At 46.0% G+C, this 19,182-nt stretch overlaps 1 protein-coding gene across 1 annotated transcript in view; it reads right to left on the reverse strand.

Annotated features, from left to right (window-relative positions):
- Nucleotides 1-19,182, reverse strand: part of LOC119397008 (ecdysone 20-monooxygenase) — a 38,894-nt gene that overhangs the window by 16,863 nt on the left and 2,849 nt on the right. The window contains exons 2-6 of the mRNA XM_037664424.2: nt 14,127-14,364; nt 12,975-13,168; nt 7,615-7,816; nt 7,401-7,554; nt 7,035-7,171 (exon numbers count right to left, since the gene is read on the reverse strand). Of these exons, the coding sequence (XP_037520352.1) occupies nt 7,035-7,171; nt 7,401-7,554; nt 7,615-7,816; nt 12,975-13,168; nt 14,127-14,364 (925 nt within the window). The remainder of the gene's footprint in view (nt 1-7,034; nt 7,172-7,400; nt 7,555-7,614; nt 7,817-12,974; nt 13,169-14,126; nt 14,365-19,182) is intronic.

Here is a 19,182-nt window from a genome sequence, read left to right on the forward strand (position 1 = left end):
GTGGCCGCGTTAGTTCCAGAATAATCTCAGCTCTTCCCGTTTGTGCGCTCAAGCCTATAAGAAGATTCTAACACAATCTGAAAGGTTCCCAGACATTAGGGCGCGGCTTGTGCAATTGGCAGCGGCTACGCATGCAGCAGACTTGTTAGAAATAATAAAAGAAGCGCACGTGGCATTGCCCCCCTTTCTGAAAAATGCATTGTCCCAATGCTTGTAACAGAACATGGAAAGGGAAAAAAGTGCATACACAAATAAACTACAACGATAAAGGAAAAAAAAAGCAGTCCTAAGGTTCGCTAACGCGGACAAAACAGCTTAAGGCGCACGACATGGACGACTTCAGGTAGTGCACGGCGCCGCTGAGAGTTCATGATGCCGTCCGGGATGACCTCGTAGTCTATAGCGCCGAGTAGTCAAAGCACCTTGTATGACCCGAAGTATCGCCAAAGTAGTTTTCCACTAAGTCCACGTCGGCGTATCGGCGTGCAGACCCAAACACGGTCGCCGGGCTGGTATTCCACAAAGTGTCGTCGAAAATTGTAACGCTGGCTGTCCGTTGTCTGTCGATTCTTGATGCGTAGGCGGGCGTGTTTTCGGGCATCTTCGGCGTGCTGAAGGTAGACATTCACGTCGAGATTTTCTTCGTCAATGACGTTGGGTAGCATGACATCAAACGTCGTTGCCAGGTTCCTTTTGTATACCAACTTGTATGGCGTCATTGCGTCGTTTCTTGCACGGCCGTGTTGTATGCGAACATCATGTATGGAAGGATGGCATCCCACGTCTTGTGTTCGGCGTCGACGTACATGGCCAGCATGTCGGTGATGGTCTTATTTAGGCGCTCGGTGAGGCCATTGGTCTGTGGGTGATAAGCGGTGGTCTGGCGGTGGCTGGTCAGGCTGTATCCCAAGATCGCTTGAGTTAGGTCCGCAGTAAAGGCCGTACCGCTGTCAGTAATGAGCACCTCTGGGGTGCCATGACGCAGGACGATGTTCTCAACGAAGAACTTGGCTACCTCAGCGGCACTGCCTTTGGGCAGGGCCCTTGTCTCGGCGTAGCGGGTGAGGTAGTCGGTAGCTACGACGATCCATTTGTTTCTGGAAGTCGATGTCGGGAACGGCCCCGGTAAGTCCATCCCGTTTTACAGCGAAAGCTGTTATGAGATCATTTCACCGGCCGTTTTTGGCGCCGTAGTTGTCCGCCGCCGCCGCCGCCGCCGGTGTCCGTAATCAGTATCGCTCAAAATAAGAAAAAGAAAACGAAATAAGAAAAAAATTCCAGGATGGAACGAGGTTCGAACCTGGGCCCTCTGCGTGGGAGCCCAGTATTGAACCTCTGAGCCATGCCGGTGCTTGAAACTGCTCTGCAAAAAGACCCTATACAGGCCTCGTGTCGGGAAGGAACCACATTAACATATGCAATATACCGTGGTAGAAGAGTAAAGTAAGCACCAAGCGTCGCACAACGCGAATTCTGTAACCAGGCGTCACACAATGCGAATTGCGCAATGAGTAGGTTGTTGAATGCTTCCAACCCATTACAAAGGGCTCTGCCATAATTCTTCGTCGTCATCAGGCACAGCATCAACAAAGTGCGCATAATGCCTACATGCGTTTGGCAGGTACCGCGGCTCTCCGTAAAATGACGAAAAATGGCACAGTGCCTGCTGCCCTCGTTCTCAAAAATTACAATGATTTATAGCGTAGTGGGTTCCTCGCAAGTGCACTTGTATTGGTTGCCAAGGAAGCCCATAAGCGCATGATCGATTTCCTCGGGGTCTCAGTAAAATTACAATGATTTATAGCGTAGTGGGTTCCTCGCAAGTGCACTTGTATTGGTTGCCAAGGAAGCCCATAAGCGCATGATCCATTTCCTCGAGGTATCAGTAAAATTACAATGATTTAGAGCGTAGCGGGTTCCTCGCAAGTGCACTTGTAGTGGTTGCCAAGGAAGCCCATCAGCACATGATAGATTTCCTCGGGGTCTCAGTAAAATTACAATGATTTAGAGCGTAGTGGGTGCTTCGCAAGTGCACTTGTATTGGTTGCCAAGCAAGACCATAAGCTAACATCCCTGTCTTTCCTCTCTCCCGTTTTCCTTCCTTCCTCGGGGTCTCAGTAAAGTTCTTCGCCCCCCTCTCTCCCACGTCAACGTATGTTATACAGCATGACGGGAGAGGGAAATAGCGAGCAGGCGTCACGCAATGCAGATTACATAACTGGTGGGCCGTTTAAAGCTTCCAACCCATTACAAAGGGATGAGCCATAATTCTTCATCGTCATCAGTCGTCGCGTCAACAAAGTGCACATAATGCTTTACAGACGTGTAGCTGGTGCCTCGCTTCTCCGCAGAATGACGAATAATGGCTTAGTGGGTGCTTCCCAACTTCACAAAAATTGTGATTTATGGCGTAGTGGGTAGCTTTCTAGTGTACTTGTATTGTAGCCCCAAGAGAGCTTACAACGGGCTCTAGAAACGCCGCTCTTTCAGCTTTCGCTGTGACTGTGCTGCAGTTTCAGCGCAGGCCTGGCATTTTTTTGCTGAAACGGACAGCGAGGTGGCTTGATCGGCTGAAGAAGTCCGGCTGGCCTTGTCAGCGGTGTTTTCCCTTGCTGACAGTCTCGGCAAGTCTTTACGTAGTGGGTGACGTTGGCAGTGAGGTGAGGCCAGTAGCACTTTTCCTGTATTCTCGCGAGCGTGCAGGAAACACCGAGGTGTCCAGCCGTCGGGTCATCGTGTAAACCTTCCAGAACCTCTGGACGTAATGCTGAAGGTACTACGAGGGGGTAGTTGGCTTGGAGTGGAGAGAAGTTGTTCTTCAGGAGAATGCCATTCTCCAAGAAAAATGCCAGTCCTCGCTTGAATACCTTTGGAACCATGATACCTTGTCCTCGAGGTATTCCACAAGACCCTTGAGTTCCTGGTCGGCTTTCTGTAGTTCGGCGAAGTCATCGGCACTTAAGGTTCCCAAGAAGTAGTCACCATCCTGGTCATCGTGTGGCGGTGGGTCAACAAGGGCACGGGACAGGCAGTCAGCGTCGGAGTGCTTTCGTCCGGACTTGCAAACGACGGTAATGTCGAATTCCTGAAGTCGCAGACTCCACCGTGCGAGGTGACCTGAACAGTCCTTCAAGTTAGCTGGCCAACACAAGGCGTGGTGGTCGCTCACAACATTGAAAGGCCTGCTGTAAAGATAGGGGCGAAACTTTGATGTAGCCCAGATGATGGCAAGGCACTCCTTTTCTGTTGTAGAATAGTTGGCTTCTGCCTTAGATAGTGACCGGCTAGCATAACTGACAACCCTTTCTAGTCCGTCAGTCCTCTGCACTAAGACAGCTCCGAGCCGTACGCTGCTTGCGTCGGTGTGGATTTCCGTGTCAGCGTATTCGTCAAAGTGCGCAAGTATCGGTGGCCGTCTGCAGGCATCGTTTCAGTTCTTGAAATGCTTCGACTTGTGTCGTTCCTCACTTGAATTCCATGTCGGTTTTCGTGAGCTGCATTAGCGGCTCGGCGATCCTTGAAAATCCTTTGACGAAACGCCTGTAGTAGGCACACAAGTCCAGAAATTGGCGTACGGCTTTCTTGTCGGTGGGCGACGGAAAGGCAACGATGGCAGCTGTTTTCCGTTGGTCTGGGTGAGCATCCAGACTTGCTAATCATGTGGCCCAAGAACAAGAGCTGCTCGTATGTGAAGTGGCACTTTTCTGGCTTCAGGGTGAGTCCAGAGGTTTTGATTGTTTGAAGTACAGCCTCAAGGCGCCAGAGATGATCGTCGAAGGTTGAGGCAAACACGACGTCGTCCAAGTACATGAGGCAAGTTTGCCACTTCAAGCCTGCCAGTACTGTATCCATAACGCGTTGGAAAGTCACAGGCACCGCGCAAAGACAGTGGGGCATGACCTTGAACTTGAAGAAGCCGTCTGGTGTTATAAAGGCAGTCTTCTCTCGGTCTCTCTCGTTGACTTTGATTTGCCAGTAGCCGGTCTTGAGGTCCGTCGACGAAAAGTACTTCGCGCTGTGGAGTCGATCCAGGCGTCGTCTATATGTGGGAAAGGATACACTTTGTGATTTTGTACAGGCGACAATAATCGACGCAGAAACGTAGGATTCCTTCCTTCTTTTTCACTAACACCACAGGTGATGCCCACGGACTCTTGGACGGCTGGATGATGTCGTCACGTAGCATTTCGTTGACTTGTTTCTTTAGAGCCTCGCATTCTCGCGTTGAAACTCTGTACGGGCTCTGACGGAGTGGTCTGGCACTTTCCTCTGTAATGATGCGATGTTTTGCAACTGGGGTCTGCCGAATTCTTGATGACGACGAAAAGCAGTCCTTGTATTGCAAGAGCAGGGTTTTGAGCTGCTCTTGCTTATGCTTCGGAAGGCTAGGATTAACACCGAAAGCTGGTTGAGGAGCTTGGTTCGTCGGAGTAGGCTTGGAAGAATCGGCGAGGGTGAAAGCATTAGTCGCTTCCACAATTTCTTCTATGTAGGTGACCGTCCTGCCTTTGTTCACGGTTCAGAAGCAAGTGCTGATCGCCCTCAACGACGCCTTCAAGGTCTGCGGGTTCTTGTGTGCCGATGGAAATGACGACGCTGGAGAGAGGCTGAACGGTGATGTGCTCTTCTATCACATTCAATGCATGGTTCCCTGGCGTCGTGCAAGGGCGGAAGGGCTTTTTCTGAGGTTAGTGTTATTGACTCAGACCTCAGGTCTATGACGGCGCCGTGGTGACTTAGGAAGTCTATCCCAAGTATCGCATCCCTGGAGCAATGTTGTAAGATTACAAAGCTCGCAGGATAAGTCCGGTTATTGATGGTGACTCTTGCAGTGCAGATTCCAGCCGGCATTATTTGGTGGCCTCTAGCGGTCCGGGTTTCGGGGCCTTGCAAAGCAGTCCTAACTTTCTTCAACTTTGTGGCGCACGGTCCACTGACGACGGAATAGTCGGCTCCAGTTACGACGAGAGTGGTGATGTTGTGGCCGTCGAATAGCCACACTGCCTCGTCAAATGGCGAGGCAGTGTGAGGCACCGTCTAACGAGACAGCAGCGATCAGAAATGCGAGCCAAGCGTTGGCTATGCACTGGACGGAGGTGTGTCTTCTTGCTCACACATATATCATCTACCAACTCTCAAAAGCGAATACAGCTTGGAAGGCAATATATATGAATTTTGAAGTTTGCATGCACAATCCAGTGCTATATGCCGTACCTCACAACATTGACATCATGTAAGGTGGCCTGAAGGTGACCCCCAACTTCTGCTACGTTAACACTGCAGCCAAGTTTCAAGCTGGCCCAGCCAGCGATGATTACGTTATAGGTATCATTGCCCTTTTGATGCGTTACACCAATTCAGCAGCTATTTGTGAGTCCGCCCCCACGGCAAATGTTTGGAAAGTTTGGAACCCTCAAGAAAGTTGTTGCCACCAGACCACGATAATAATGATGACGACAGCAACAACATGGCGCAGCACAAATGCAGCAGGTGAAAGAACGTGAACAGACGATTCAGGCAGTGCGGAAGTTCATCACAGTTCTGTGTGCATGGGCTAAATGACATTAGTTGCACCCAGCGGCTCGTTGTTCTCGAAGCTCTCCAAACTGAAATTGGTTGGTAATAAACAAACTGTAATTATTTATCTGTCACGTGCTTCAGCAAGCGATGTGCTCTGCTATGACTAACAGGCCCCCAGCAACGTATTGCAGCAAAAAAACTCCAGACCAATATTTTTGTGTCAGTACCCCTTTAATTGAAGACATTCATGCTCTGTGATCAAGCCATTAAAACGTGCAGTGACCCAACTTGAAAAGTGCTCTAAGTATCCTAAGAAAACTGTTCACATTAAAGGAACACTGAAACATTCTTTTTTAAATCATGTCAGCATCACCATTTAGACAACGGTATCATCAAATCATTTGCACCATAAATTAAGCCACATACGCACCTTCTATTAAGGCAGCTATGAGCTGTCATCTGTTACCCTCCTTTTCAGCACTGCTTTTCCTCCTTAACTCATCAAAAGCGCAGTCATCGCCTGTGACAGCAGCACACTCGTCAGGTTGAGCTGCGTTTCCCTTTGCGTGACCTCCGCAATCAACTCTGGCGGCGCACCGCTGAAGCGGATCACAGAGGCTACGCATAAAGAAGCACATGGTTAAGATCTGCTCGACCAGGTGCCGCGACAGTACCAGCCGTTCACATTTTATTATCCAGAACATCGATAATCTGCAAACGCCAAGAAGTGTGTGCACAAACAGAAAGTACCTGAGAATGATCACTGATAAGTGCAAACACAGGCAGTGCGGTGATGTCTTCAGTGGCGAAGTTATAGCCGCAGATGTGTCGATCCTGGCATTGAGTGGATAGTGAGAGCCCAATGCTCACTGCACCGATGAGCCAAAATGACTCCACTCACTGGTTGCCTTACATGCTTTACATGATGTGTAGCCGCTTTACATGTCGCTAGTTGCTAGATTTGTAGCCCCCAATGCAGATAGGGCAATTCATGGTGTCCGAGCAAAAAAACCTTGAGATAACCTCAACACTGCCGTGCAGCTCACGTCAACACGGAGCACATTGTAACACAGGCAGACAATGCTCACTGTCCACCAGAGGTCCCCAAGTAAATTGTGATTGTCTATTCTCTTTCAGTTACTGCTTTCTTTTAAGAAAAGCAATTATAAAGTCTTCTAAATATTATGAACAGCATTTTTTCACAATTAGGTTTTTGTAAAGATAGTCAGTGATGTAGATCAGACATATCCAATCAGATTAGTCGCCATTGCTATGTATGATGGAATAATGCCATGTATAATGGAAATGGGTGCTTGGAAACTTGTTTGGCTGAGACGCTGCGACCTGTAGCAATCTGCAGGTTTTAAGTCTTGCAATAAGTTAAACAGTTCATGCAGAGAGCTTAAATCAGTCTATATAGGGCTTGCTCTGTACAAAATTATCAAAGCCATTCCAGGGTCCCCATAGAGATCGTAGTTAGGGAAGCATTATCAGCACTGCAAGTGTATACTTACCGAAAGCTTTCCTTTATGCATGCACGAAGGTAGGAGCAGCTACTGATGTTGCCAGACTTGAGCTCAGTGTAGAGCTTTTCCTGCACATCTTGATTGGAGGCCAAGTGGTGCAGAAGAAAGCACAAGGCGATGCTAGTCTAGGTGGCACAAAGTAGAAAACAGTGTATCAGTTCAGTAACAAAAGTCTTTCACAGCGTCATGATGTTGCGCAATAGTTACTGTTACTCCCTCAAGAACTATGTACACTATTGTCTTGGAGTGCGCATGAAAGTGGACATTCAAGCATATCCATGCTACATGTCAAACTGCTGGCTCCCAGCAAGGTTTTTGTAATTTCAAGTAGGAAAGACAAAGTATGCGACTTACCGTAAAAACGCCACCAACAATGAAATCCATTATCGTGAGGTGAATATCCTTCTCCAACAGCCCATCCAAACTGAGGAGCGCTTGAAGAAGGCTCTTGTCGCTCCGATCCTCCGATGCATGTTTGGCATACTGCTGCATGTAGTCCAGCGTTATTCTGTAAAAGCAACCGGGAGGGTGTAATACAATGACCAGATAGGAAAGCAGTGACACCCACTTGTACAAGACATCCTCGGCCTTTGTGTACCTCCGGTACGAGGGCGTGGGCACGTACTTCCACACAGGCAGTCCATAGTACAGCTGCTGATAGGCAGAAAACAGTTGCCTAGCAACAGCAATCACTGTTTGTGCTTCGCCTTGTTCATGTCGCAATGGCTGTAGGCAACCAAGTCGTGTATCCAGGCACAGCCTAAATATTGCTGCAAAGAGATTCGTAAACTAGGCACTCTGGCTGGCCAAGTTCACCACATTCATTTGCTAAAATATGGGCAATCCGCCTTTTGCAATGCATTATGGCATCGTTGCACAGTGGCCACGAGAAACAATCTGGCAGGCACCGCTGTGCGCCCCAACTGCATTGGCGCTGCACACGAGACTGATCAGCTGACAAGCAGAGTGTGAGAACAATTTAAAGAAAGTAGTGTCGGCATGTGCACTGTGTTTTGTTTTTTGCTTCTTCCCTTAAACTTCGTACTTTATAGCACTGCTGCCGGCATGAACGAGCGGAAAATACACACAAAGTGCACAAGCAGAATGGTCAGTGTTGAAGGGGTACTGACATGAATTTTCGAAGGTGAGTTTACTCTGCCATGCATCTCCCATATACAAAGATGGCTCTGAGAAAGTATGAAGCTCAGAAAATGCTCATATTTTATCTTGATATTAAAGTCAATTTTCCTATGACGCACCTACAGACATCGACACTAGCTTGATGTCAGGCTACAGTACTAATTCTGGTGACTTCACGTAGCAGTCTGACTAGTTTTGATAACGTCAGGTCCCAAAAATTCCAATATGGCCGCTTCTGCATCACAAAAACATTCAAAATGGCCACTTGTGCATCACCAACGGAGCCATGGTACAGAGCGGCCATGGAAACGTCACGATATCTTGCATGAGCACGTGACGAGCTGATACCGTGTTGTGATGTCAGGGTACAGTAGGAACCGCAACTAGCTTTTAAAAACATAGTGTAATTACTTTTTCAGGGTTCACTCACGCTTAGCAGTACATTTTTTATGCTCTTGATGGCTTGGCCTTTCATTTGACGCAAAGAAACGACAACTGAAAATTTTTGTGTTGGTGCTCCTTTAAGATCTTTGCAGTAAGACAGCTGTCACACGCAACACAGAAAGAGGGAGCCTCGTACTGCAAAAGCTTACTGCTTGCCCATAGTATAATACCCTAAATTGTTTACATGGTTTCCAAACGCACATGACAGAACCGCACAGCTGTTCGTTCTGGGTGCCTGGAAAGTGAACGCACGCGCTTTTATCACATAAATAAATCAATACAATACATAATGGAAAGACAAGACTGCCAGGAGAAAAGCATGGATGGCGGTAACAAATGGGTGGAAGTCACGATGGCTGTCAAGTCAGAGGCATAACAACAACAAAACGAGAATAGCTTAGCAGCATACAACACGTGGGGTGTGTGTGCACTCAAAGGCTCTTTGAATAGCTCGAAGAGCAGTCCGCCTCATCATGTTCCCGCAAGTACAAGCAGCACCCATATTCGTTTAAAGTATACCCTTGGCATCCTAGAACCCGCCACTTCCGTACACTTTTTTGTATATGCTTCTTTTTGAAGTAGTAAATGACTGCATGCAGCCGACTGCTATCAATGAAATAAATGCGTCCACTTTTCACGTTAACCAGCAGCCAAGTACAAAGGCACTTGAAAACGGCGGACACCAGTAATGAACTAGCTTGCATGCGGTAAAAGGTGAGATTTGAAAAATCGAGAGAAATGACGAAGCCGGGTGTAATTGTATGGGCGGATAGGAGCACTGAAAGTGGCATAATGAAAGCAGGGAAGAATGATTTCTTATGCTCCTCACTGAGGCTACGAAAGCCTGAGGGTGCGGACACTAAGTTTGGGAGTGGGGACCTTTCCTTCCCCTTGTTTTTCCTACTGGAGGCAACCAGTACGAGCAGTGACCCAGAGCGAACCATTTTGTCACCAGCTAGCTAGGAGTCCCCGGAGGTTTCTTCAGCAGTACAAACGGCTGGCTGAAGCGTTTCAGCAACGTAAGAATACCTATGGAAGTGCAGCTCGCAGAATGTGGTGTCAAGCGAAGCGTGGCAGGAAACAGACAACACGATGTTCCAAGAAGTGTACAGTGTCATGTATAACGACATGTCAGTGACATCCACATGCGGATTTTTAGCAGGGAGGAAATGCACTTTTTGCTGTAGCACGACAGGTGATGTGTCAGGCATGGTGCTGTCATTTAAATGTTCTTCCATGGCCTAAACGCACAAAAACCGCGATATTGTCTCATACATTACAAATTTTTCCACATTTCCTTTTGTAACGTCCATATATGACTAACCAACCTTTCTGCTGCAGTTATTAATGAATAAGGCCTTAATTACATGCCGTGCCGCACTTGTAGTAAGCTACAACTAGTAAATCCGGAGCAGACAACGTCACACTGATGCCACAGGTCACTTGTTCACATGTGATGTGCATAGGGAACGAGGAAAAGCTCCCCTTCAGTGCATGACGCTGTCGAGGTTTCTGCACGCTTTCTGTCCCTTGGCAGAACGCAGGGACAAAAGAAGGAATGTGCACACACTGTGTGCATTCCTTCATTTGTCCCTGTGTTCTTTCGTGCTCAACCCCTAAAAGTATGACAAACCAACTACCCTCGAAAGCTAATATCTTGTTTTGCGAGAAGCACTTCTCGAAGGGCAGCATGGAGAGGCAACATTCCATGCACATTTACCAGCAGAATAGGTGAGTGAGAGATAGCAGGACGGCAGCTAGTGGTTCCAGTTATAACACAATCTGTTACAGTTATAACAGTTATAAGCACAATCGAAATATCAACTAATAGCATGGAGGGCAAGTTCCGTCATTTATTGGAACAAATAATACCCAACTTATGTATCTGATGGTCTAAAAAAAACATACATTATAGATTTTGCATTCTTACAAAATACATCGCCTAAGTAACTGCCCTGTGAAAGACGTATTATTCTTTGTTCAGACATTTGGAGCTATCATGGAGGCACCCATAACCTGGGAGAATGGCCTTGCAGCGTCGAGCCTCTTCGGAAAGCGTGTTATACCTTCTTTGACTCACATGACAGAAGGCACATCAGTGTTGTGCCGACACAGTGAGCTTATTTGGATGCCCAAGCAAGCGTCATTTCGCCTCCTCAAGAATTCTTGCTCTGTGGCACGGCCAAGCATAAACTTTGTGAAAATTTCGTGTAGTAACCATAAAACAAGTTTTATAGTGCAGCAAGCTATATATTTCCTGGCTAAACCATATGAGCTTTTATCTGAAAGAATTGTGGCCAGAAGCCTAAAAAAACTGATGCAAAGAACCAAGATACGCTATGCCCTAATTAGCTATTAATAATAAGATAAAGTGACAACACTTGGAATATGTACATGCCGAAGGCATAATTACTTAACCCTTTGTATCCCACAGCCAATCCAGTTGCACAAGTAAATATTTTTTTTTGCATATATGCAATAACAATACATACAAAAGTGGGAATAAACCGAAAACCTGGAAAATTTAGCTTTAGTTCTAGAAGAAAATAAGTGTCCACATATGTGGACGCTGGGAACACCAGGTCCATCATCCTTCTTCATCGTACATGGGCACTTTGCTTGCTGACAGCTCGGTTTCAATGCATTAATCATTATCATCATCACTGTGCACCATAATCAACGCCTTCATAATTAATGCTTGCTAACGGCTCCGATTCAACACTTTCATCATCACCATTCAAGGCCCACTAGCTTGCCTACAGCTCTAATTCAGTGTGTTCGTCATCATCTCTATCGTCGCTGATCATCATTACCAATATGCGTTCATGGTTACGTTCAAACTGAATGCTCTCATCATCAGCAGCTACATTGTTAAAGAGGCCTTTGCTTGTTGATGGCTCTGCTTCAACGCGCTAATTATCGGTGCTCTTTTAATTGGAACATCCACCTCCGCTAGTCAGCTAGAAAATTATGGCATGTACCGCATTTACACGATTGTAAGTCGACTCGAGTGTAGGTCGACCCCCCAAATAGCACGGTGAAAAAAAAAAAGCAAACGTGTGAGCGCAATTCATGAAGCAAATTTAGTTACGTAGTCGCTGGAATGACTACACGTTGACCGACTTCATAGTTTGAGTCACCACCCATCCTGTCACGCAATTCTCTGTCCTGTCCTCGTAAAAAGTAGCGCTGGAATATTGTAAGTATGAATGTATCTTCGACTAGCCCCGCAACGTGTTTTGTTATGTCAAGACGCGAATTTTGGTGTGCAAAGGTGGCTTCACGGCAGTGCTTTACTGCTATGCAGAGAAGCTAGCTTTGTGGCTGGACGCGGGATCACTTTTATTTTTAATTTACGCGAATCGTTCCTAAGAGTGCGGGTTACACGCGAGAAAATACAGTATATGTTACAGGTAAAGCCGGAACGGAAACTTAACGTCGTAACTATGCCACAGCATCCCTGATTTCTCGTTTGTACTGCCGTAACTTGTGCTACAAATTTCTGTTTCGATTGTAAGTCGACCCCCCCCCCCAACTTCGGATTCCAAATTTAGGTAAAATGGGTCGACCTACAATCGTGTAAATACGGTATGTCTTTGTCACTTAATCTACGTCCCAAATAAAGCAAATAAATTCTAAACATAACTTCTAAAAGTCGTGTTTAGCTGTATTATACACATAATGTTTTGTGCAGAGCCGCACAGCGACGAAGCATGTTCTACTACCATGCGGCATTCTATCAGCTTCTTACAATGAACTCGGTATGCCTGGCATCCACAAATGTGGACACTGCAGCGACAACTCAACTTACAAAACTTTGGTTGCTCACAGTGCAACAAAACTTGCACAAAAACAAGATAAACCCTTCCTTTTCTCGAATAAAGGCAAAGAATTTAAAAACTCTTACGAATTTAGAGTGAACTTATAAAAAAAATGTAGGCATACACCTCTACAGGCGACTTGAGAACAACGTCATTGTTCTGTGCGCACTTACTGCCGTTTGTTCACAGGAGTGGACAGAACAGATGTTTTTATGAACTGCTGAAGTAATGCCAACATTTAAAATCGCTGGCTAGCCTGATCCCACTTCGTTGTTCTGTTTTGTCCACATATGTGGACGGTGGGATACAGAGGGTTAAACACAAAAGAATGAACTGCTGAATGCATATGGTGCAAGTGTTGATCAATGGGAGGACATACTACGCAGAATGTGCCATGGTCCCAGGTATTCATGTAGCGATTTTTTGCTAATTGGGCCAGATGAGAAACGATGTTTTGGGCAAGCAAATTCATCCAAATTAAGCGCTTAAGATGAGAGTTATTGATTGCACAGCGAATACTCACATTCCAGAGCGAGCCTAGACAAGGTGTCCTGAACACAGTCTACTTCCAGTGTGTCAGGGTCTCTCAACGATCGCACATACTCTGCAAAGTCATTACAGATTTCCTCTTGCCAAGTTGCCAGCTCAGCTATGTTCCTCATCTCAAGCAGCACCGGTGCAAGTGCCATGCGTAGCCGGTGCCATTCTTGGCCACGCCTAGAAAAGACGCAGTGGAACAACAAAATGAACATCATGCGATTTTGCTGAACATGAGTGATGCCGTCAGACTAGACGGCAATGCAGCCCCCTAGGAAACTGCGTAAATTATCACGAGCCTATCTTTGGGCGTCGCATGCCGCTGCTTTCTTCTTTGCTTTTTGTTTCAGCTGATTCTATCCTAGGTGAACATGAAAGGAAAAATAGTAAACAGCTGAATATGAGAATATAAGGCGAAAGTGTTGAAATGTAATCTACGGGAATACACACTTCTTGAAACATGCTTCTCGGAACTTCCTGTTTCAATGCACAAGTTCACATCATGTGTTTCTAACCCGGGTGGCTTCTGCTGTGCATGCAGCCAAGCCAAACTTTTCCTTGTGAGTCAGTGCTCGCATTATCGTCTTTTGCCTCTGCCCTCATCAGTCTAGAGACAATGAACGATTGCCAACCAGTGCTAGCTGTTTCCAGTACGCATTATGAAAATGCTTTCCTCGCCTGTCCTCTGATCAGTTGCAGACATAAATTGTTTACCAGAGGTCAGTAATTAACTGGCACCAATAAGGCTGTAACATAGATGTGTAACCACTTGCAGTCAGAAAAATGTCCACATCGCGGTCAAATTGGCATGAAAAGCATCGCATTAAATGTGAAAGGTCACAAGAAAATTGGCAGGAACCTCAATGGAGACGTAGTCATTCTGGTGGTAAAAGTTGGTGCAAGTTCAAATGTGGACATATCTGCTGTGAATACAATAATTAAAACTTTAATTAATCATTACAAATTAATAAAAACTAAAAGACTAGACACTTCTTCAGGTTGCTGCTGACACGCACTCAGTGTCATCTGCATAGAACGATTCCGTTGCCTTGGTGCCAGGGGCTATTAAACTGAACAAGTACGTGTGTGCACTCAAAGAAACTGACCTCTCTTAGTCTAAATTAAAGGACTCACTCACGCGTTGGAAAGCCCCACACTGTTGTACTTGTCAGGGTGATCGTTGCGGTACTTGCAGACAAACTCATTTGGCGGTCGGTCCGGCCAACGTCCCTGGTTATGAAATATGACCTCGAAGTCGTCTGGGTTGAAAGAGTGAACCACTGGTTTTTGCCACTGGTACTCTTCTTTCATGAGGTCACCATACCGATGGTACTTGTCAGTGCTGGCTTCATGAAGTTGGTACAGATTGTATCGACCTGCACCAAAACAGTTAGAAATTTGAAGAAAATTTTTTTTCTTTGGCACCCATCATGCGCAGTAGATGATCTTATTTGTCAATAAACCATGCACACGTGTCAGGATTAGTAACACCTCAATATCTGCTCATTTTTTCTCTGTGGACAGGAAATCTGTGATAGAAGGAACATGAAACAAAGGTTAATGCAGAGAATCTGCAGCCACTCCTCACTGCCAGAACTGCGTAAAATGACTGGCCAGCTCAAGAAAGAAGGGTTGACCGTCGAAGCCCAGTCATTTATGGCAACATTCTACCTTGTGGCTATGCTGAGCGAACCAGCAGATGCCTCAAAGGGGACACTAACAATGAATCACAGCAATGTTCTTCCAAATTCGTTAATGTTATGGTAATAGCCAGGTTCATAACGAAGAGAAAGTGAAGGTCAGAGTTTTAGTCTTTAATTTTATGCCAAAGCATCAGTGTGACATCACATATTTTTAAGCATTGTTTTCTCAAGTCTGATCTGTTGCTCTCTTAAAAAAATGCTAGCTGTCAAAATCCACAGCAGCATAGTGAACTGGTGCAGCATTGCCACTTCTTTTTTGGTTAGATGCCAGCAAAGTAATTAGCTACACAGCCTCATTACATCAGCAGTGATGGCTTGTTTCCTTTTTTTTTCACTAATGAACTTCTCTGTTTATGTGTATTAAACCCACTCCTCTAATAGCCCATCTGACAGTAATTATATTACCTTTAATCCAACCATTACAAAATGTGTGCCATGTCAGCATGGCTTTGGACATGTAAAAGGACTCGTCACGTCATCAAAGCATGTTGTGGTGGTCTCACAGTACCAGATACCACTGGCATGTACACATGCACTATGGCGTTACTGCAGAAAGCTGGGTTCATTCAGCACTCAATAGGACAAAAGGAGAGAGCGTGTCCCCCTGCGTTTTCAAGAAGCACGCACAGTTGGAAGGCCTGACATGACAGCCGTCAGCAATGCGGCCACTTGCACTATTTGCAATGTGCCGAGTCCCATTACTTAGTCCAAAGGCATGCTGCCCTTGAAGTTCATACTGAAAAGAATATTTAAAAGGTGCTGAAATTAAATGCTTGTGCTGCTACCAATAAACTTAACAAAACACGTTACGAGGCTAGTTGGTGATACCTTCTTACATAAAATATTGCAGTGCTACTTTTGTCAAGGACAAGACAGAGAAGTGCATGACAGGATGGGCACTGACTTGAACTATTTTTATTGAAACCACACGCTCTTTATAGCAAATGAAGGCAACAAACGTATGCGCAATCATAAGGGAACAGTAGATTAAGATGGTTTGCAACTGGGCTAGCTGGTGATCTTGCATGTTGAGTGGTTGCAGTGCAAAATTAGACGCACAGACGAAGGAAAGAAATTCAAAGAATGTCACCAGGGGACTGGTGTTCTCGGCTCTGTAAGGGGCCTTAGGAAAGTCGTGCCCACATCAAATGAGACACAGTTCCCAGCGTCAGGTCATGAGGCTACAAGATGCTGGCTATCCAACCCCTGTCATCAGAGCCATAAGCTTCTCGGTACTCGCAAAAACGAAGGGGTGCAAGAGAAAATACCAAGACACTGAGGATCAGAGCCCACAGCGTCAAATAGAAGTGATTCCCTATGTGCATGGTCTTAGCCACAACCTGAAGAAGAAGATAGCTAAGTGCGCCAAGGCATACAGGTGGTATGTTCTGCCGCACTGAAAGGATGCGTGATGTGCAGGCGCATAAACAATGACAAGGTGCAAACTCGATGCAAGGTGAAGCACAGGAAGAAGTACGTGCCATGTGATCAGGTGATCATGTGATTTTTGTTGTTGTTGTTGATCTTGTTTTCATAGTTGTCCATTTATGTAAGCATATGTTGCCCTGTGTATTCCCCCCGCAATAATGCCTTTGGGCGCTGCAGGTACTTTAAATAAATAAATAAATAAATAAATAAATAAATAAATAAATAATAAATATACTACAGCATACTGCTGTCATGTGGTTCCGTGTACATAGGGCAGACGGGACACTGCATGAACGACAGAGCAACGGAACACGCGAACAATGTTCAGGCATGCGTAATCACAGGCCATCTTTCAGCCCATTGTCGGACTTGTGGGTGCCAAGCACTCTTTGACAGCACTGAAGTGATTACCAAAAGGAAGGACACGGACACTCGTGTAATCATAGAGGCTATCGCCATAAAAACAAAGGGCACAGCTTGTATCAGGGCCCCATCAGTTGTGCTGTCACAGAAAGAAACAAACTACCTTCATGACAAGTGCCCCACTCTTTTTAATCGTGTTTAAACCTTTCTAAATTATGACCACCAGTTTTTAACTGCAGATAGCTGCACCCATATATTCTGCAGAGGGTTCCAATAAACGCCAGTTGTTAGCAGTGTCCTTGTGTTTTTTTCCTTTGTCCGTTCATCTAATTTTTCGCTGCAACTACTCAACAAGTAGATTAGGGTGGGCTTTGTGAAAAACTATCAACTTTGCTTAGTATACATTCACATGCACGCAAGCATACCTAGGGCTTTTCGAGCACAAAGTTTTTATGTCCGTACTACTTGAAAGCCATTTCTAACAATAGATATTTTTTTGGCACTGGCGAAATGGTAATTTACAAAAACAGGTTGAACAACTTTTCACTTTAAGAGCACAACAACGAAGTACAGAGAGAGGGCAAGGGCTTTGCAGCATTGCTCTGCGCCCTCTTCCCCAAAACTAAATGATAGCCAGACTGGGACTGAGTCATTAGCAAAGCCAGAGGGAAGGTTTAGGGTAAAGCCCCTCCATCGTGTCTGCTGCCGCTTTTTTAAGTACCGCCATCTATTGTTCGACGACGACGCCCACTTCCAGTTCCGGATCTTCCAGAAGGAAGTTCTTGAGCCACTTCCTTCCGCTTTTTCATTCCATCTTGTTTCTGCGCACGCATGTGCACACGCGAGAAAGCACATGTTTGCTCCTCCGTTTCGCAAGTGTTGTTGTTTTGAGGTTCGTCGTAAACTGCCTGCCGCCGAGCGAGTTTTCGCTCGGTGTTTCTGCGTCGCGAGGGCATGGGCGGGCATGGGGCAGGTGCATCAACCGGAAAAGCACCAGAAACATCATGGCGGCACTTCGGCTTCCACTAGGCGGGGAACCGGTGTAAAGGGAGAGGGGGCAGACGAGTTGGCGCTACTTAACCTAGCCGGCGGAAAACACATGGAGGGGCTTTAGTTTAGGGGTTCCAACCCCACCACGAAATTTTTGCGTTTTGTACATATCATCATCACCACCACCACCATTCTTGGCCCGTTCACGCGGACGAAAGCCTCTCCCATTGATTTACAGTTTACCCTATCCTGCGCCTGCCGATTCTATTTTAATTTCGTCTTTCCATCAGTTTAACTCTCTGCCTTCCTTGACTGTGTTTTCAATCCCTAGGTAACCATTCTGTTGCTCTTAGGCCCGTATTCTGGAACGCTCCTTACCAAGGTTCCCTCCACGATGAGGCCTTCCTTGGTGCTCCCTTAAGCTACTGTAGCACTAGGACAACCTTCGTGCCTCTTCACCTCACTCCTCGCACTGAAAGGGTGCTTCTCTACAGTACTTTGTCAGTGACATTGTGTCCGATTTCTTATTTCCGATCGATGCCTTGTACTTCGGCGCAACCTCTGTAATTATACTCTTCCCGTCATCACTGAAAAATTGCTTGCCAGGCAAGTTTTCAAACGTGCAGCTGAATGGCTGTCAACATTTTCTGTTATGATGGTGCAGCGCGAAGAGTTTGCAGTACACTGAGACGACCGAACGCTTACTGCCGACACCAGCTACATTGTTTCCTACAGGCATTTCAGAGGAAGAGAGGAAGCGATACTTAGAAAAAGGCCCCTCATCGCCAACCGTTTGAACTGGCGTTTTCCAGGAATTGTTTGGATTAGGCTAACGATGGGGTCTCGTGCACGGGCATTCTTCACGTGCCATGTCAGCTGCTTCCACAATGATGCAGGTGCAGGTAGGAGAAAATCGCCTTCCCAGGCGTGCAGCCACATGCGCTACAATGTATGCCCGTATGCCCAGGAAGCCCTGTGCAGATTATCTCAGCCACTGATACGGGTGAGTGGCCCGTGCCTGAAAGCTGGCGCCTACTCTGTGGCAGCACGACTACTTTAATGCTCTGGAGAAGCAAGCCTGAACAATAATCCTTTTGACAAGTTTACTGTGTGCAGGTGAGAACGGTAGGATTGTTTGTACGAGCGTGGTTCATATGCCCAGCAAGCATGATCGTGAAACAAGCTAAAGGGACACTAAAGTGAAACAATGAATTGACTTAGAATGATAAATTGTACTCTGAGAACCCTAATGTCAATAATTTCACCATCATATGCTCATTAATAGAAGAGAAAATCAAGGTCAAAGTTTCATTTTTAAATTTCGCGACAAAATTTCCACACGTGACATCATGGTTTTCAAACGGTATTTTTCGTATTTTGCCGACATTGGCAAAAATCTATGATGTCAAGGCGTTTGGTGCGGGAATTTCAAGGTGACGTCGCCTACCACGTTTTCTTTTCGTGGGTTTTCTTGCTTACCAAGCGTCTTCTTGCGGTATGAGTGATGTTTTCAGTATTGTGAATATTTAATTTACTAATGCACGAAAAATTGTTTTTCCTTCAGTGTCCCTTCAAGGTCAAAGCACCGGACGTTATTTTAGTGTGGAATACCATGCGTTACAACCAGGGGGCAGAGATATTCTTCAAATAATCTGACCATTTGTGACAACTCAGAATGCAACCCCAAGGCACTACACTGTAAGACTACTA

The sequence above is a fragment of the Rhipicephalus sanguineus genome, chromosome 6 (genome assembly GCF_013339695.2).
Source record: "Rhipicephalus sanguineus isolate Rsan-2018 chromosome 6, BIME_Rsan_1.4, whole genome shotgun sequence".
Taxonomy (NCBI): domain Eukaryota; kingdom Metazoa; phylum Arthropoda; class Arachnida; order Ixodida; family Ixodidae; genus Rhipicephalus; species Rhipicephalus sanguineus.